The following is a 21,448-nucleotide window of genomic DNA, read 5'->3' as shown; positions in this document are numbered from 1 at the left end:
CTAATAATCCAATGGCCTATGGTAATTCTCTGTGGGCATGAGGTCAAATGGCAACTGGTGAAATTTAACTTTGATTAATAAAATCCGGAGTATAAAGTTATTCTCAGTAATGGTGACCATAACGTTATTATTGATTGCTGTGAAAACCCATCTGCTTGATTAATGTCCTTTAAGTGAGTTAATCAGGTCATTTTTTGATGTGATTCGGTTATTAAATTCAGGAAAGTGTTAGGTGTGGTATGTCAGCAGCTCAGTTCAGTATCTGCACACCTGTGAGTAAGAGATCGAGCTCCATTGGTCTGGCAGTTGTTCTGAGCCAAGGTCCACTGTTACCAGATCCTGTAAAATCTCGATGAATGCCTTTTTCAGCATTAAACCTGCAATGTAAACAAATGGGAGTTACAATTATAGGCCAGGTAAAAGCAACAATCCACCATGGAAACAATGATTTTACTCTGGTTGGGAGGAACATAGGAACATAGGAGTAGGCCATTCAGCCCCTTGAGTCTGCTCCACCATTCAGTAAGCGCATGGCTGATCTGGTTGTGGTCTGAACTCCACTTCGCCACCTGCTGTCCCATAACCTTGGACTCCTGTGTCTATCAAAAAATCAGTCTAACCCATTCTTGAATAAATTCAATGACCCAGCCTCCACTGCTCACTGAGGAAGAGAATTTAACACACCAATGACTCTCTGAGAGAAAAATATTCTCCTCATCTCCATCTTAAGTGGTAGGCCTCTCATTCTTAAACTGTGTCTCCTGGTTCTAGTCTCCCCCACAAGAAGAAACATCATCCCGCTATCCACTCTGTCAAATCCCCTCAGGGTCTTATGTGTTTCAATAAGATCACTTCTCATTCCTCTAAACGCCAATGGTTATGGGCCCAATCTGCTCAACCTTTCTTCATGAGATAAGCCCCTCATCCCAGGAATGAGTTGAGTGAACCTTCTCTGTACTGTTTAATGCAATTATATCTTTTTTCAAATGTGGAACCCCAAACTGCACACACTATTCCAGATGTGGTCTCACTAATACCCTGTACAGCTGCAGTAAAACTCCCCTGTTTTTATATTCCACTCCTCTTGCAATAAACTCCAAAACTTCATTTGCTTTCCTAATCGCTTGCTGTACCTGCATTCTAACTGTATGTGATTTGTGTACCAGGACACCCAGGTCCCTCTGTAGCTCAGAGTTCCAAGGAGATTGTAGATGAGGGAGTTAAACTGATGTGTATTTAGGGATTAATGAAACTTGCATTTCTAGAATCAGAGGCTGGTTTAGGATGGCTGAATGAGCTAAAGAAGGTTTTCAGGATACTGGGTGAGATATTAGTGGATAAGGTAGCAGTACTTCAAGTGGATTTGTCACCTTCTGGATTGGATACAGCTGAGGCTGCTGAGGGAAGTAAAGGTGGAAATTGTGGAACTGTTGACCACCATATTCTAATTCTCCTTAGATACAGGGGCGGTGCCAAAGGACTGGAGAATTGAAAATGTTACACTTTCACTCAAAAACCGGGAAGAAGGATAAACCCAGCAACTACAGGCCAATTAATGGTGGGGAGAGAGCTTCCAGAAGCAATAACCCTACTGAAAATTAACAGCACTTGGACAAGCATGAAATATCCCACCAGATCCCTTAAATCCAAAAATCCCAATCTCAAACTCCTGAAACCCAAGATAAAAGCAAATACTGCAGATGCTGGAATCTGAAAGAAAAACACTTCCAGCACTTTGTGTTTTTATTCCTTAAACTCAATCCTAATCCCAAACTCCTTAAACCAAACAGTAGAGCAGTGGAGTGGCTGTGCGTGATCCATCAATTTTGGATCAATAATCCAAGAAACATGAATTTAGATTCAACCAGGGCAGTTTGAGAATTTGAATTTCATTTTAAAAACATTCTTCAGTAAAATGACTGTGGGATGGTCAGAAATCCCCAACTGTTTCACTGGTGTCCTTTAAAGGAAACTTGCCCTCCTTACCTGTTCTGGGTTTTTATGTGATTTCAGTTCCATACCTACAGAGTTTTCTCTTTAACTCTTAACCCCTGAACTGGCCCAGCAGGCTGCTCAGTTGTACTAAAACATTAGAAAGAAAAATAAAAAATAAAAGCAGACAGGACACCCTGCTGTAATCTCGGCATTGATTAGGATACAACAAAAGGCACAGCCAGCACTTTGAACCAAGCTGGCTGAGTCCTAAAGGACATAGCTGCTAGACTGGGTCTGCGGCAGGTGGTGAGGGAACCAACAAGAGGGAAAAACATACCTGACCTCATCCTCACCAACCTGCCTGTCGCAGATGCATCTGTCCATGGCAGTGACCACCGCACAGTCGTTATGGAGATGAAGTCCCGCCTTCACATTGGGGATATCCTCCATCGTGTTGTGTGGCACTATCGCTGTGCTAAATGGGATAGATTTTGAACAGATCTAACAACTCAAGACTGGGCATCCATGAGGCGCTGTGGGCCATCAGCAGCAGCAGAATTGTATTCGAACACAATCTGTAACCTCATGGCCCAGCATATCCCCCACTCTACCATTACCATCAAGCCAGGGGATCAACCCTGGTTCAATGAGGAGTGTAGGACAGTGTGCCAGGAGCAGCATAGTAGAATTTTACTACCCCATGGGGAGACAGCCATTTCTTCCAGGGTAGGGTGTTCTTTCTGGGACTTATTGGCTCCCCTGATACAGTCTATGACAGCTTTTCTTTGTCTGAGGACTCACCTGTGGGTGCTATGAGCATGAACTGTCGATGGAGGTTACAGAGCTGCTCAATTGTTAGCTCACCATCCCTCGTTGTCTCTTTGGAAGGCAAACGTGTGAGTGGTGGTGGGTCTGGAATCATCTTCACATCCCCATTGACGAAGAACTCCTTATCGTGGAGGATCAGCTGGTGTTCAATCTTGCTCCCAGAGTCCACATACCCCAACCCAATATCAAGCAGTGTGTTGATGCTAGAAAATCACAAGGTGTAGGGAGAATTACCATCAAAAACAGACCCACAGGACTGCACTGTCTGTAAGAGAGAACATACATAAAGGTAGCTGGAATACAACAAGGTTCGCTCAGCCATCACTAAATACAGCAGAGCTGAAGGGTTCCACTGATTGACAGGGGCAGGGAGGGGTTAAATAGAGGGAAGGGAATGGAAACCCTGTAATGTGTGCAGGATTCCTTCTCCAGCAGTCTGTCAGTGGAGTAGTGGTGTTGGTAGATTTGGTCGTGATAATATTAGTACTATCCAAAACTCTCACTGCTCGCCACATGTGGTGAATCAGCCACAGGCGTGTGGTGTACTGACGCTCTTCCCATGAGAGATTTTAATCAGATGGACATTAGGATCCTGCAGCTGCCTATTCGATTGAGGACCCAGTTCCAGATTTTGTCTGACACAATCTGTGGCCACGTATTTGTAAAGAGAAAATCTGGCGGGATAAACAATTCTTAATGTTAAAAAGCTGTGGCCTAATCCATTGGAGTTTACCAACATGTGTGGCAATGGGGCCCCCAATCACGGAAATGAAAGCATGTTGAAAAACACCATAACTGGATGCTGTATAGTGATAAGTTGCTGCTACTAACTGACAGAGCTGCTGTCACAAAGCAGTGCACTGTCACTCACCTTTAGTCTGGTCCCTGCATCCCAGGTCATCTCTGGGAGATTGTTACAACATTCACCCCAAACCTTGTAGGACAGAAACTTGCTGGGTTACAGGGATAGAGCAGGGGTAATGGGACTGACAGGGTTGCTCTGGGGGCATGGACTCAATGGGCTGAATGGCCTCCTTCTGTGTTGTAAATGACTCGATGACCCTCTGATATTTTATATCATGTGGTGAATATAGTGATCAGCACAAGTTTGCTAAGCATCCAAATCGGACACTGAGCTGGGTGCCCTGAATGTGAGGAAGCACCTTGGAAGTAATGACCACAATATGACAAAGCTTAAAATCCAACTAGAAAGGGAAGAATTCAGCAGAAAAACTTGAACAGATTGGACAAGGGCAGAGATCAGTAAGATGAGGGGCGAGCTAGCTGACATGAGGTGGAAGTATAAATTGGCACACAGGACTGCTGAACACCAGTGGGATGATTTAAAAAAAAAGAGGCTGCAAAGGTTCGGAAAGAAATTTTCCATTAAAAAAGGGAAGCTAAAAATAGTTTCCGCATGCTGCATAACTAGGGGTTAGAATCTATTAACAATTGAAGAATAACGATAATGAGAATTTGGGAAAATAAGAAAAAAGGTTAAGAGGAGAAGGAATCTCAGAGGGAGCATGGGAAAAAAACTCAAAGGTATCAAAAGGAACTGGGTATGTTTATATTTTTATGACATGGATAGAAAGTAAGCTGGGACCCTGCGGAGAGGATGGTCAATTTATAGATAGCAACCAAAAAACAGCAGAGCAATTTAGTAATCATTTTGCATTGGAGTTACTATAAGGAAAAGGTATCATAGAATCATAGAATGGTAACAACATAGGAAGCCATTCAGCCCATCATGCTCCTACTCGGTTTCTGTAAGATCAACTCATCTAGCTACACTCCCCTGCCTCCCCACACTCAGGCCGTACACTCTAGGTCCTAAACACTGGCTGTGTGAAAAAGTTTCTCCTCATGTCTCCATTGCTTGTTTTGCCAATTACCTTAAATCTGTGCCCTCTGGTTCTCGATCCTTCCACCAATGGGAAGAGTTTCTCTCTATCTACCCTGTCCAGACCCCTCACGATTTTGAACGCCTCTATCAAATCTCCTCTCAACCTTCTCTTCTCTTAGGAGAAAATTCCAGCTCGCTCCAATCTATCCAGGTAACTGAAGTCTCTCATTCCCAGAACCATATTGGTGAATCTTTTCTGCACCCTCTCTGGGCTGATTTTGAACAGCTTTATCAAGTCTTCTCTCAACTTCTCTTCACTTAAGAGAACTCCCCAGCCTCTCCAACCTAGGCAGTGGTAATCATAATATAATATGCTTTAAGATGCTGATAGAGAAGGAAGTAAGTGTGATGACAACCAAGTTGATAGATTGAAGAAAAGCTGATTTTGAGGGGCTGAGAATGGAATCTGTGAAAATGAAATGTGCACAATATCGTCAAACAATGATGTAGAGCAATAATAAGAAACATTTTAATGGTGTTCAACAGAGTACAGCAAAATATATTCCGCTAAAATGAATAAACAAGACATAAGGAACAATTGAGAGTTGGACAGCGAAGATGATCAGGATAGGAGAGATTACTAAGGGATTGTGGAGAAGTAAAAAAGAATTAGGAAAGCAAAGAGGAAGTGTGAAATGAAATTATCAAGGTACATCAAACAAAACTGTACACGCACATCAATAACAAAGCAATAGAACCATTAAGGGATGGACAGGACAATCCACAAGTAATGGTAGAGAGATGGCAGAAATATTAAATCATTATTTTGCTTAAGTATTTACCAGTTAGATAGAGCAGGTAAACATGACACTGAATGATGAGATGAGCAATGAGATAAGTGCATTTAAAACATGAAAAGTGATATATTGAATAAACTAAACAAACTCAAAGAGGATGGTCCGAGTGGATTGCAGCAATGTATTTTACAAGAATCTTGGGAAGAGATAGCAGAGGCATTACTACACATGTTTAATAATTAGAGAAAGGTACAGTGTCAGAGGGCTGGTGGTTACCTAACGTAATTCCTGTGTTTAAGAAAGGGGACAGAACAAGTCCAGGGAATTATAGACCAGTCAACTTAATATCAGTGTGAGGAAAAATAATGGAATCCTTACTAAAGGAGAGAATAGAAGAACAACTAGAGAGAGAAATAAAACAATGAACAGTCAGCATGGATTTCAAAAGGGAAAATGTTGATTGACCAACCTTATTGAAATTTTTGAGGATGTAACAGAGAGAGTAGACAGTAGTAATGTGGTAGATGCCATTTACTGGATTTTCAGAGACCTTTGATAAGGTGCCCAGTAATGAGTAAGGTCAGAGAATGTGGAGTCAAGGGACAAGTGGCAGAATGGATTGCTCGCTGGATACAAGCCAGAAAGCAGAGAGAGGGAATAAAGGGTTGTTAATCAGAGTGTCAGAAGGTGGGAAATGGTCTTCCACGAGGCATAGTGCTGGGATCACTGCTGTTCACAATTTACATTAACAACCTGGACTTTGCAATAAAAAATACAATTTTCAAATTCGCGGGTGACACCAAATTTGGGAGGGGTTAGGTTGGGGGTGGGTTATTCAATGCTGAGGAGGACTGCAACAAATCATAGGAGGCAATTACAGAACTTGCAGAATGGAAAAATAATTGGCAAATGAATTTGAACACAAGTAAATATGAGATAGCACAACTTGGAACGGAGAATATGGAGGTAACTTATTACTCGAACAGTGCAAGTCTGCTTCCACCTCAGAGGCGGCAAATTCTAGGTCATTACCACTCACTGCGTCAAAGGTTCACCCACACATTCCCCCTGCATCTCTTGTGCAAAACTTCAAATCTGTGTCACCTAGAATTGGACTCAACACTCTAGTTGAAGCCGGACCATCATAACTTCCCTGCTCTTCTGCTCTTGTACTCAGCGCTCCGATTAATAAAGCCCAGGATACTATATGCTTTATTAACTGCTCTCTCCACCTGTCCTGCCACCTTCAATGATTTATGCACAGATACACCCAGCTCCCTCTGCTCCTGCATCCCAGGTGAAAATCAACTGTGCATCATAGAAACGTAGAAACTAGGAGCAGGAGTAGGCCATTCGGCCCTTCGAGCCTGCTTCGCCATTCATTATGATTATGGCTGTTTATCCAACTCAATAGCCTGCTCCCGCTTTCTCCCCATATCCTTTGATCCCTTTCGCCCCAAGAGCTATATCTATCTCCTTCTTGAAAACATACAATCTTTTGGCCTCAACTACTTTCTGTGGTAGTGAATTCCACAGGCTCACCGCTCTCTGGGTGAAGAAATTTCTCCTCATCTCAGTCCTAAATGGTCTAACCCATATCCTCAGACTGTGATCCCTGGTTCTGGACACCCCCACCATTGGGAACATCCTTCCTGCATCTACCCTGTAGAGTCCTGTTGGAATTTTATAGGTTTCTATGAGATCCCCCCTCATTCTTAAGAGAGATGACGGAGGGGACGATTGAGACTCAAGAAAGGTTATTTCAGGTTCCAATGATTGTGCGTGTGTATCAGAGGACTTGACAGAGATCAATGTGGTTACCAATTATAAAATGGGAGACAGAGGGTAGTCTCTGGACTAGTAATCCAGAGACCCAGGGTAATATTCTGGCAACCAGGGTTCCCACAACAGATGGCGGAATTTGAATTTGATCAATAAAAATCTAGAATTAAAAAGTCTAATGATGACCATGAAACCATTGTCGATTGTCGTAAAAACCCATCTGGTTCACTAATGTCCTTTGGGGAAAGAAATCTGCCATACTCACCTGGTCTGGCCGACATGTGACTCCAAACACACAGCAATGTGGTTGACTTTTAAATGCCCTCTGAAATGGCCGAGCCAGACACTCAATTGAATCAAATCACTGGAAAATCAATAAGGAATGAAACCGGAGCACCACCCAGCATCAATCTAAGCACCGGAAACGACAATGGCAATCTCAGCCCTGTCGACCCTGCAAAGTCCTCCTTACTAACATCTGGGAACTAGTGCCAAAATTGGGAGAGCTGCCTCACAGACTAGTCAAGCAACAGCCTGACATAGTCATCCTCACGGAATCATACCTTACAGATAGTGTCCCAGACACCACCATCACCATCCCTGGGTATGTCCTGTCCCACCAGCAGGACAGACCCAACAGAGGTGACAGCACAGTGGTATACAGTCGGGAGGGAGTTACCCTGGGAGTCCCCAACATCGACTCCAGACCCCATGAAGTCTCATGGCATCAGGTCAAACATGGACAAGGAAACCTCCTGCTGATTACCCCGTACCGCCCTCCCTCAGCTGATGAATCCGTGCTTCCTCCATGTTGAACATCACTTGGAGGAAGCACTGAGGGTGGCGAGGGTACAGAATGTACTCTGGGTGGGGGGACTTCAATATCCATCACCAAGAGTGGCTCGGTAGCACCACTACTGACCGAGCTGGCCGAGTCCTAAATGACATAGCTGCTAGACTGGGTCTGTGGCAGTTGGGGAAAGAATCAACAATAAGGTAAAAATACTTGACGTCATCCTCAACAACCTGCCTGCTGCAGATGCATCTGTCCATGACAGTATCGGTAGGAGTGACCACCGCACAGTTGTTGTGGAGATGAAGTCCCGCCTTCACATTGAGGATACCCTCCATCGTGTTGTGTGGCACTATCACTGTGCTAAATGGGATAGACTTCGAACAGATCTAGCAATTCAAGATTGGGCAACCATGAGGTGCTGTGGGCCATCATCAGCAGCAGAATTGTACTCAAACACAATCTGTAACCTCATGGCCCAGCATATCCCCCACTCTACCATTACCATCAAGCCAGGGGATCAACCCTGGTTCAATGAAGAGTGTAGGAGGGCATGCCAGGAGCAACACCAGGTATACCTAAAAATGAGGTGTCAACCTGGTGAAGCTATACCACAGGACTACTTGCCAAACAGCATCAGCAGCAAGTGATAGACAGAGCTAAGCGATCCCACAACCAACAGATCAGATCTAATCTCTGCAGCCCTGCCACATCCAGTCGTGAATGGTGGTGGGCAATTAAACAATTCACTGGAGGAGGAGGCTCCACAAATATCCCCATCCTCAATGATGGAGGAGCCCAGTACATCAGTGCAAAAGATAAGTCTGAAGCATTTGCTACAATCTTCAGCCAGAAGTGCCAAGTGGATGATCCATCTCGGCCTCCTCCGGAGGTCCCCAGCATCACAGATGCCAGTCTTCAGCCAATTCAATTCACTCCACATGATATCAAGAAAAAGCTGAAGGCATAGGATACTGCAAAGGCTTTGGGCCCTGACAAAATTCCAGCAATAGTACTGACGACTTATGCTCCAGAACTTGCCGCGCCTCTAGCCAAGCTGTTCCAGTACAGCTACAACACTGGCATCTACCCAGCTATGTGGAAAATTGCCCCGGTATGTCCTGTATACAAAAAGCAGGACAAATCCAACCCAGCCAATTACCACCCCATCAGTCTACTCTCCATCATCAGTAAAGTAATGGAAGGGGTCATCACCAGTGCTATCAAGCAGCACTTGCTTCGCAATAGTTTGCTCACTGATGCTCAGCTTGGGTTCCGCCAGGGCCACTCAGCTCCTGACCTCATTACAGCCTTGGTTCAAACATAGACAAAAGAGCTGAACTCCCGAGGTGAGGTGAGAGTGACTGTCCTTGACATCAAGGCCGCATTTCACCGAGTGTGGCATCAAGGAGCTCCTAACAAAACTGGAGTCAATGGTTATCAGGGAGAAAACTCTCAGCTGACTGGAGTCATACCTAGCACAAACTGGCACAATATGTGTACATGTTCTCTCTGTCTGCAAAGAACTAGGGCCCTGTGTATTAATTAATACATGTAGCTTCCAGTGCACAGAAATGTGCCACACTGCGGGCCCGACTGACAATCTTGAATTAGTTGTCAGCGTACTTCTTAGCACATTGAGGATTATTTAGCAAATGTTGTCCAATCGCGGAATCACATCTAATGTTGCACACTGTGTTTTGAGTTTTACAAGCATGGGCTGGTTGGGTACAGTCTGCACCTTGCCCAGTGTGAGCAGTGGCTGGGATATACTGTTTGACACGATCCCAGGGTTCTGTTCTTAGTAGACAGAAAGAGCATGTACACACATTGCGCCTGTTTCAGCTAAATAAAATGTGACAGCCATTCGCTGACTCATTCCTCAGGGCAATGCCTTGAGCAATCAGGGTCAAGCTGCCTGGTTTAAATTTCAAACAATGCCTGGCAGTTACTGTCAATACTATTTACTGATACTAATTTCTTTTAGGTTCTCAATCTCACGAGTCCCCTGGTTCTCTAATATTCCTGGGAGGTTTTTTTAAATCTTGCTCCATGAACACAGTCACAAAGTATATGTTTAGTTTCCCTGCCATTTCCTTATCCCCCATTATAAATTCTGCAGAATAAGAAAAAGTAGTTCAAAAAAGGAGGTTGTAGTTCATCAACTTTCTAGAATTCTCTGAGGGAATAAGGGAAATGGGAACTGGGGAATGTGGTGGATGGGGTGTATATGGACTATAGGAAAGTCTTAGAAACTGGTTGGATGGGGACAGGGAGAATTTTTCTAGAGTGGGGTGTGGTATTCCATGGGGTTCAGTTCTGATCTCCTCCTGTTTACTGGAGGATAAGTGATTTGAATCAGAGAGGGAAGGCTTCAGATTTACAGATATAAAGTGATTTGCTAAGATGCAAATGGGCTGTAAAATGACAGATGGAATTCAGTGAGTCAGTGTGAAAGGGTTCAGTTTGGTCAGAATCATTATCATGGTGAAGTGGGAATAGGAATAGGATTAGGGGATTGAAGGGGAGGGGACAGATTGACAGGACATTAAAGGCAGTGCTTTGGGTTGATTAAAAAAAAAGCTGACTGAAATTTAGGTTAGAACACAAGCTGAGATGAACCTTTATAAAACTTTAATAAGACTCAGTTAGAGATTGTGAACAGTATTGGGTCCACACTATTGGGAGGATATTGAGGCTTTAGAGAGGTTTCAGCACAGACTCACTCTGAGACTGACTGTTATGAGTAAATACCAATATGAAGAAAGGTATAAAAAAATGGTACATTTTTACAGGATAAAATCATAGAAATGTTTAAAATGATGAAAGGATGGGACAGCATACATAGAAGCAGAGTGTTTCCAGTGGTTGGGGGATCTCAATAGAAGATTAAATGGAAGAGATTTGGAACAGAGAGCAGGGGAAACAGCTTCAGAGAGTTGTGAAGATGTGGAATTCACTTCCTGGGTTAATGACTTTGGCAGAAACTGTGTCAACCTTCAAGATTCAATTGGAGAGGTGATTGGGGGAAAAGGTGAAGAAGGGTTTTGGGAACAGGGGTGGGTGAATGTGATTGGAATGATTGGCTGGTGTGGAGAGTAAACACCAACACAGGCTGGTGGGGCCGAATGGCCTGTTATTGTGTTGGAAGCAGTGTGTGCTATCAATCTCGCTGATGTTGCAGATTCTCTGCGATTGCTGGTGCACATGAAAGTAAACCACAAATAAGAGCAAAAAAGCAACATTGCAGCACTTGCTGCAGACACGTTACCAAACAACAGATGGAATTTTTCAAACTGCCCCTCCTTCCACAGCTACAGGGCTGCATTCTGCTAGCAATCCATGGTTAGATGTCCTCCCACATGGAGAAGCTGATTGATGAGTTCGCTCAGTCCAGAATCATTGAGGGAGCAACCTCGTTTTTCACAGTAGGGAATATTCAACACCTCGACTGGACCGAAAGCAACTCATATTCAATATGCAGAAGAGCTCAAATTCCCAGGGGAGAGGGGAAAGGAGGAGGGGCAAGGGGGCAATGCTGGAGAGGGGAGGAGAGGAGGGTAGAAGTAAGGCGGAGGGGAGAGCTGAGGAAGAAAGGGGAGGAGAGGAAAGGAGAGGGAAGGAGAGGAGGGTAGAAATGAGGCAGAGAAGAGAGCTGATGGGGAGAGGGCTGGAGAGAGTTGGAGAGGAGAGGAGAGGAGGGTAGAAATGAGGCAGAGAAGAGAGCTGATGGGGAGAGGGCTGGAGAGGGTTGGAGAGGGGAGGAGAGGAGGGTAGAAGTGAGGCAGAGAAGAGAGCTGAGGAGGAGAGAGCTGGAGAGGGAAGGAGAGGAAAGGAAAGGAAAGGAGAGGGGAGGAGTGGGGAGGAGTGGAGGGTAGAAGAAAGGCAAAGGGGAGAGATGAGGAGAGAGGTGAAGGTTAGGAAGGAGAAGAGGAGATGGCAGGATTGGAGGGGTGAGAGGTGGAGGGAGGAGAGGTCAGGAGGAGTAATGGGTATGAGAGGGGAGTGGAGAGGAGGGGGTCGGGAGTAGAGGTGAAGGATGGAGGGTAGGAACATAGCAGGGATGGGGTGGGGGTTATGGGGAGGTGAGGGTTAGAGGAAGGGGTACAGGGACAGTGTGGGGAGATGAAAGGTACAGGAAAGAAGAGGAAGAGCAGGAGAGTTGGGAAGGGAGGATTCCCAGCTTCTGGGACTCTTCACCTGCAACAGCCCCATAAAGAGCAATTTCAATACCTTTCCATTTCCTGCAGGAACCTAGTCCCGAGCCAATCCTCCATGACTGTGAAGACTTCTTGTGCCTTTGATTTCAGCTCCTGTATCACATTCATGGCCTTCAGTTTGATCAGCTCCAGCCGTGTTCTGACAGCTTGTGCTGGAAATACAATTAAGATCATGGCTTACCAAGGGTCTGATAGGTAAGGACTGCTTGGCATGGTGTGCCAGTGCCCAGTGTGAGTCTCTCGATGTTGAGCAGTTTTCTGTGATATTGGATTGCCTCATGTTGGGCCTATGCAGCTCAGCACTCTGACAAACACGAGAAACATAAGAAATAGGAGCAGGAGTAGACGAGATGACCTGTCGAACTTGCTCCGCCATTCAATATGATCATGGCTGATCTTTTCCCTCAACTCCATGGAGTCATAGAGCTATACATCACAGGAACAGGCCCTTCAGCCCATCATGTCCATGCTGGCCATCAAGCAACTATCTATTCTCATCCCATTTCCCAGCGCTTGGCCCGTGGCCCTGTATGCTATGGTGTTTCAAGTGCTCCTCGAAATATTTCTTAAATGTTGTGAGGGTTCCTGCCTCTAACACCTCCTCAGGCAGTGTGTTCCAGATTCCAACCACCCTCTGGGTGAAAAAACGTCTCCTCAAATCCCCTCTAAACCTCCCGCCCATTTCCTTAAATCTGTGCCCCCTGGTTATTGACACCTCCACTAAGGGGAAAAGTTTCTTCCTATTTACCCTATCTATACCCCTCATAATTTTGTTTACCTCTATCAGGTCCCCCCTCAGCCTTCTCTGCTCTAAGGAAAACAACCTCAGCCTATCCCAGTCTCTCTTCATAGCTGAAACACTCCAGACCAGGCAACATCCTGGTGAATCCCCTCTGCACCCTCTCCAATGCAATCACATCCTTCCTGTACTGTGCAGCTGTGGTCTAACTAGCGTTTTATACAGCTCCAACATAACCTCCCTGCTCTTATATTCTAGGCCTCAGTTAATAAAGGCAAGTATCCCATATGCCTTCTTAACCACCTTATCTACCTGTGCTGCTGCCTTCAGGGATCTATGGACATGTAAACCAAGGTCCCTCTGATGCTCCGTGCTTCCTAGGGTCCTACCATTCATTGTGTATTCCCTTGCTGTGTTAATCCTCCCAAAATGCATCACCTCACACTTCTCAGGATTAAATTCCATTTGCCACTGCTCTGCCCATCTTACCAACCCATCTATATCATCCTGTAATCTAAGGCTTTCCCCCTCACTATTTACAACACCAACAATTTTCGTGTCATCTGCGAACTTGCTGATCAAACTTCCTATATTCTCGTCTAAATCATTTATGTACACTACAAACAGCAAGGGTCCCAGCACCGATCCCTGTGGTACACCACTCGTCACAGGCTTCCAATCGCAAAAACAACCTTCGACCAACACCCTCTGCCTCCTGCCACTAAACCAATTTTGGATCCAATTTACCCAGTTGCCCAGGATCCCATGGGCTCTTACCCTCATGACCATATCTCCCATGTGGGACCTTGTTAAAAGCCTTACTGAAGTCCAAGTAGCCTACATCAACTGAACTACACTCGTCTACACAACTAATCACACCCTTGAAAAATTCAATCAAATTTGTTAGACATGATCTCCCCCTGACAAAGCCATGCTGACTATCCCTGATTAATCCCTGCCTCTCCAAGTGGAGATTAATCCTGTTCCTCAGAATGTTTTCCAATAGTTTCCCTACCACTGATGTTAGACTCACTGGCCTGTAATTACCTGGTTTATCCCTACTGCCCTTCTTGAATAATGGTACCACATTCACTGTCCTCCAGTCCTCTGGCACCTCTCCTGTGGCCAGAGAGGATTTGAAACTTAGTGTCAGAGCCCCTGCAATCTCCTCCTTTGCCTCACATAGCAGCCTGGGATACATCTCAGCTGGGCCTGGGGATTTATCCACTTTAAAGCCTGCTAAAGCTGTTAATATCTCCTCCCTTTCAATGTTAGTTTGTTCAAGTGTATCACAGTCCCTCTCCCTGATTTCTATACCTACATCGTCCTTCTCCGTAGTGAACACAGGTGAAAAGTAATAATTTAAAACCTCACCCACGTCCTCTGGCTCCACGCACAGATTGCCGCTTGGGTCCCTGATGGGCCCTACTCTTTCCCTGGTTATCCTCTTGCCCTTAATATATTCATAAAATGTCTTGGGATTTTCCACTTTCCCACCTGCTCCCCACATCCCTTGACTCCCTTAAGAAACAAAAAACTATTGATCGTAGCCTTAAATGCGCTCAGCAACTGAGCATCCACAACCCTCTGGGGTAGAGAATTCCAAAGATTCACAACCATGTGAGTGAAGAAATTTCTCCTCATCTCAGTCCAAAATAATCAGCCCCTTATCCTGAGACTTTGGCCCCTGCGTTTTAATTTCTGTGATCAGTGGAAACTGCCTCTCAGTGTCTGCCTTGTCAAACCTCTTCATAACCTTGTATGTTTCAATGGCATCTCTGCTTGTTCTTCTAAACTAAAGAGAACATGGGTCCAATTTACTCAATCTCTCATTACAGGAAACCACTGGAATCAATCCAGTGAATGTACATTGCAATCCCTCTATGGCCAATATATCCTTCGTTAGGTATGGAGACCAAAACTGCACAGAGTATTCCAGGTGTGCTCTCACATATAACTGTAGCAAGACTTCTTTATCCCAGGCTCGTCCAACCTGTTCTCCTGGGAAGCCACATTTCAATTTTTCTGACACTTGGGGGGAAAATGAGCAAATTTCAGAAAGGTAAGGTTTGGCGCAACATTAAACATCAATTTAAAATAAAAAGCTGATGTATGATTAGCAACTACACTCACTCACTCACCCTCTCACTCCCACCTTCACACTCACTCACCCACCCTCACTCACTCCCACCTTCACACTCACTCACTCACCCACCCTCACTCACTCAAACCTTCACACTCACTCACTCACCCTCACTCACTCCCACCTTCACACTCACTCACCCACCCTCACTCACTCCCACCTTCACACTCACTCACTCACCCACCCTCACTCACTCCCACCTTCACACTCACTCACTCACCCACCCTCACTCACTCCCACCTTCACACTCACTCACCCTCTCACTCCCACCTTCACACTCACTCACCCACCCTCACACTCACTCACTCACCCACCCTCACTCACTCAAACCTTCACACTCACTCACTCACCCTCACTCACTCCCACCTTCACACTCACTCACCCACCCTCACTCACTCCCACCTTCACACTCACTCACTCACCCACCCTCACTCACTCCCACCTTCACACTCACTCACTCACCCACCCTCACTCACTCCCACCTTCACACTCACTCACTCACCCACCCTCACTCACTCCCACATTCACACTCATTCACTCACTCACCCTCACTCACTCCCACCTTCACACTCACTCACTCACCCACCCTCACTCACTCAAACCTTCACACTCACTCACTCACCCACCCTCACTCACTCAAACCTTCACACTCACTCACTCACCCACCCTCACTCACTCCCACCTTCACACTCACTCACTCACCCACCCTCACTCACTCCCACCTTCACACTCACTCACTCACCCACCCTCACTCACTCCCACCTTCACACTCACTCACTCCCACCTTCACTCACTCCCACCTTCACACTCACTCACTCACTCACTCCCACCTTCACACTCACTCACTCACCCACCCTCACTCACTCCCACCTTCACACTCACTCACTCCCACCTTCACTCACTCACCCACCCTCACTCACTCCCACCTTCACACTCACTCACTCCCACCTTCACTCACTCACCCACCCTCACTCACTCCCACCTTCACACTCACTCACCCGCCCTCACTCACTCCCACCTTCACACTCACTCACCCACCCTCACTCACTCCCACCTTCACACTCACTCACTCACCCACCCTCACTCACTCCCACCTTCACACTCACTCACTCACCCACCCTCACTCACTCCCACCTTCACACTCACTCACTCACTCACCCTCACTCACTCCCACCTTCACAATCACTCAGTCACCCACCCTCCCTCACTCCCAGCTTCACACTCACTCACTCACTCCCACCTTCACACTCACTCACTCACCCACTCTCACTCACTCAAACCTTCACACTCACTCACTCACCCACCCTCACTCACTCAAACCTTCACACTCACTCACTCAAACCTTCACACTCACTCACTCACCCACCCTGACTCCCACCTTCACACTCACTCACCCACCCTCACTCACTCCCACCTTCACACTCACCCACCCACCCTCACTCACTCCCACCTTCACACTCACTCACCCACCCTCACTCACTCCCACCTTCACACTCACTCACTCACCCTCACTCACTCCCACCTTCACACTCACTCACCCACACTCACTCACTCCCACCTTCACACTCACTCACCCTCACTCACACTCCGACCTTCACACTCACTCACTCACCCTCACTCACTCCCACCTTCACACTCACTCACTCAAACGTTCACACTCACTCACCCACCCTCACTCACTCAAACCTTCACACTCACTCACTTACCCACCCTCACTCACTCAAACCTTCACACTCACTCACCCACCCTCACTCACTCCCACCTTCACACTCACTCACTCACCCACCCTCACTCACTCCCACCTTCACACTCACTCACCCGCCCTCACTCGCTCAAACCTTCACACTCACTCACCCACCCTCACTCACTCAAACCTTCACACTCACTCACCCACCCTCTCACTCAAACCTTCACACTCACTCACTCACCCACCCTCACTCACTCCCACCTTCACACTCACTCACCCACCCTCACTCACTCCCAGCTTCACACTCACTCACCCACCCTCATTCACTCAAACCTTCGCACTCACTCACTCACCCGCCCTCACTCACTCAAACCTTCACACGCACTCACTCACCCACCCTCACTCACTCCCACCTTTACACTCACTCACTCACCCACCCTCATTCACTCAAACCTTCACACTCACTCACTCACCCGCCCCCATTCACTCAAACCTTCACACGCACTCACTCACCCGCCCTCACTCACTCAAACCTTCACACGCACTCACTCACTCCCACCTTCACACTCACTCACCCACCCTCACTCACTCCCACCTTTACACTCACCCACTCACTCACCCTCACAAACTCCCACCTTCACATTCACTCATTCACCCACCCTCACATTCACTCATGCACCCACCCTCACACACCCTCACACTCGCTCACTCATCCTCACTCATCCACCCTCACTCACTCTCCACCCACACATTCACTCGCTCACTCCCACCTTCACACTCACTCACCCACCCTCACTCACTTCCACCTTCACACTCACTCACCCACCCTCACTCACTCCCACCTTCACACTCACTCACTCACTCCCACCTTCACACTCACTCACTCACCCACCCTCACTCCCACCTTCACACTCACTCACTCACTCACCCTCACTCACTCCCACCTTCACACTCACTCACTCACCCACCCTCACTCACTCAAACCTTCACACTCACTCACTCACCCTCACTCACTCCCACCTTCACACTCACTCACTCACTCACCCTCACTCACTCCCACCTTCACACTCACTCACTCACCCACCCTCACTCACTCAAACCTTCACACTCACTCACTCACCCTCACTCACTCCCACCTTCACACTCACTCACTCACCCACCCTCACTCACTCAAACCTTCACACTCACTCACCCACCCTCACTCACTCCCACCTTCACACTCACTCACTCACCCACCCTCACTCCCACCTTCACACTCACTCACTCACCCTCACTCACTCCCACCTTCACACTCACTCACTCACCCACCCTCACTCACTCAAACCTTCACACTCACTCACTCACCCTCACTCACTCCCACCTTCACACTCACTCACTCACCCACCCTCACTCACTCCCACCTTCACACTCACTCACCCACCCTCACTCACTCAAACCTTCACACTCACTCACCCACCCTCACTAACTCCCACCTTCACACTCACTCACTCACCCACCCTCACTCACTCCCACCTTCACACTCACTCACTCACCCACCCTCACTCACACCTTCACACTCACTCACTCACCCACCCTCACTCAATCAAACCTTCACACTCACTCACTCACCCACCCTCACTCACTCCCACCTTCACACTCACTCACTCACTCCCACCTTCACACTCACTCACTCACCCACCCTCACTCCCACCTTCACACTCACTCACTCACTCACCCTCACTCACTCCCACCTTCACACTCACTCACTCACCCACCCTCACTCACTCAAACCTTCACACTCACTCACTCACCCTCACTCACTCCCACCTTCACACTCACTCACTCACTCACTCACCCTCACTCACTCCCACCTTCACACTCTCACTCACCCACCCTCACTCACTCAAACCTTCACACTCACTCACTCACCCTCACTCACTCCCACCTTCACACTCACTCACTCACCCACCCTCACTCACTCAAACCTTCACACTCACTCACCCACCCTCACTCACTCCCACCTTCACACTCACTCACTCACCCTCACTCACTCCCACCTTCACACTCACTCACCCACCCTCACTCACTTCCACCTTCACACTCACTCACCCACCCTCACTCACTCCCACCTTCACACTCACTCACTCACTCACCCTCACTCACTCCCACCTTCACACTCACTCACTCACCCACCCTCACTCCCACCTTCACACTCACTCACTCACTCACTCACCCTCACTCACTCCCACCTTCACACTCACTCACTCACCCACCCTCACTCACTCAAACCTTCACACTCACTCACTCACCCTCACTCACTCCCACCTTCACACTCACTCACTCACCCACCCTCACTCACTCCCACCTTCACACTCACTCACCCACCCTCACTCACTCAAACCTTCACACTCACTCACCCACCCTCACTAACTCCCACCTTCACACTCACTCACTCACCCACCCTCACTCACTCCCACCTTCACACTCACTCACCCACCCACCCTCACTCACACCTTCACACTCACTCACTCACCCACCCTCACTCAATCAAACCTTCACACTCACTCACTCACCCACCCTCACTCACTCCCACCTTCACAATCACTCACCCACCCTCACTCACTCATTCCCACCTTCACACTCACTCACTCACCCTCACTCACTCACTCAAACCTTCACACTCACTCACCCACCCTCACTAACTCCCACCTTCACACTCACTCACCCACACTCACTCACTCCCACCTTCACACTCACCCACCCACCCTCACTCACTCCCACCTTCACTCTCACCCACCCACCCTCACTCACTCCCACCTTCACACCCACTCACCCACCCTCACTCACTCCCACCTTCACACTCACTCACCCACCCTCACTCACTCAAACCTTCACACTCACTCACCCACCCTCACTAACTCCCACCTTCACACTCACTCACTCACCCACCCTCACTCACTCCCACCTTCACACTCACTCACTCACCCACCCTCACTCACTCCCACCTTCACACTCACTCACTCACCCACCCTCACTCACTCAAACCTTCACACTCACTCACTCACCCACCCTCACTCACTCCCACCTTCACACTCACTCACACCCTCACTCACTCCCACCTTCACCACCTTCAACACCTCTTTGATCCTTTTGTCTGTGACATCTTTTGATTATCTGCTCCTATCACTGCTTGCTTATCCCTACAACCACCCCATCCTCAACTTCTCTCTCCCCCTGCCCCCCACCTTAGACCAGCTTATATTTCACCTCTCTCCTAACTATACTCAGTTCTGCCGAAGGGTCATGAGGACTCGAAACGTCAACTGTTTTCTTCTCCACCGATGCTGCCAGACCTGCTGAGTTTTTCCAGGTAATTCTGTTTTTGTTTTGGATTTCCAGCATCCGCAGTAGCTTTTAGCTTTTTGTTTTTACCTTCCCTTTAGACAAAAATCCCTTATATCTCTCATCTACCTTATTCACTTTGCCTGCATTCACAGCAGTGTTTACCTCCAGACCTTTATTTGTAGTTAAGGCTACAATTTGATCGGTGGCATTTTCTTTTTGAGTTCCCTTTACAGACTCACTCTTATGAACTTTAATAAGTCACAGAATCACAGTGCAGAAGAGGCCCTTCGGCCCATCGAGTCTGCACCGACAAGTGAGAAACACCTGACCTACCTACCTAATCCCATTTACCAGCACTTGGCCCATAGCCTTGAATGTTATGACGTGCCAAATGCTCATCCAGGTACTTTTTAAAGGATGCAAGACCACCCGTCTCCACCGCCCTCCCAGGCAGCGCATTCCGGACCGTCACCACCCTCTGGGTAAAAAAGTTTTTCCTCACATTCCCCCTAAACCTCCTGCCCATCACCTTGAACTTATGTCCCCTCGTGACTGACCCTTCAACTAAGGGGAACAGCTGCTCCCTATCCACCCTGTCCATGCCCCCCATAATCTTGTACACCTCGATCAGGTCGCCCCTCAGTCTTCTCTGCTCCAACGAAAACAACCCAAGTCTATCCAACCTCTCTTCATAACTTGAAAGTTTCATCCCAGGCAACATCCTGGTGAATCTCCTCTGCACCCCCTCCAGTGCAATCACATCCTTCCTATAATGTGGTGACCAGAACGGCACACAGTACTCCAGCTGTGGCCTCACCAAGGTTCTATACAACTCCAAAATGACCTCCCTACTTTTGTAATCTATGCCTCGATTGATAAAGGCAAGTGTCCCATATGCCTTTTTCACCACCCCACTAACATGCCCCTCCGTCTTCAGAGATCTATGGACACACACGCCAAGGTCCCTTTGTTCCTCAGAACTTCCTAGTGTCATGCTGTTCATTGAATACTTCCTTGTCAAATTACTCCTTCCAAAGTGTATCACCTCACACTTTTCAGGGTTAAATTCCATCTGCCATTTATCTGCCCATTTGATCATCCCATCTATATCTTCCTGTAGCCCAGGACACTCAACCTCACTGTTAACCACCTGGCCAAGCTTTGTGTCATCCGCAAAATTTACTAATCCTACTCCCAACATAGTCATCTATGTCGTTTATATAAATGACAAATAATAGGGGACCGAGCACAGATCCCTGTGGTACGCCACTGGACACTGGCTTCCAGACACTAAAGCATCCTTCTGTCATCACCCTCTGCCTCCTACAATTAAGCCAATTCGGGTCAGAGCCCC

At 47.4% G+C, this 21,448-nt stretch overlaps 1 protein-coding gene across 1 annotated transcript in view; it reads right to left on the bottom strand.

Annotated features, from left to right (window-relative positions):
* spef2 (sperm flagellar 2) overlaps positions 1–21,448 on the bottom strand; it is a 314,152-nt gene that overhangs the window by 47,556 nt on the left and 245,148 nt on the right. The window contains exons 31-33 of the mRNA XM_078557229.1: positions 12,215–12,353; positions 2,737–2,966; positions 271–377 (exon numbers count right to left, since the gene is read on the bottom strand). Of these exons, the coding sequence (XP_078413355.1) occupies positions 271–377; positions 2,737–2,966; positions 12,215–12,353 (476 nt within the window). The remainder of the gene's footprint in view (positions 1–270; positions 378–2,736; positions 2,967–12,214; positions 12,354–21,448) is intronic.

Source organism: Cetorhinus maximus, chromosome 2, assembly GCF_964194155.1.
Source record: "Cetorhinus maximus chromosome 2, sCetMax3.hap1.1, whole genome shotgun sequence".
In the NCBI taxonomy this organism is placed as follows: Eukaryota; Metazoa; Chordata; class Chondrichthyes; order Lamniformes; family Cetorhinidae; genus Cetorhinus; species Cetorhinus maximus.
The sequence above is the reverse complement of the archived record's forward strand: the minus strand, read 5'-3'. Positions and strand labels throughout refer to the sequence as shown.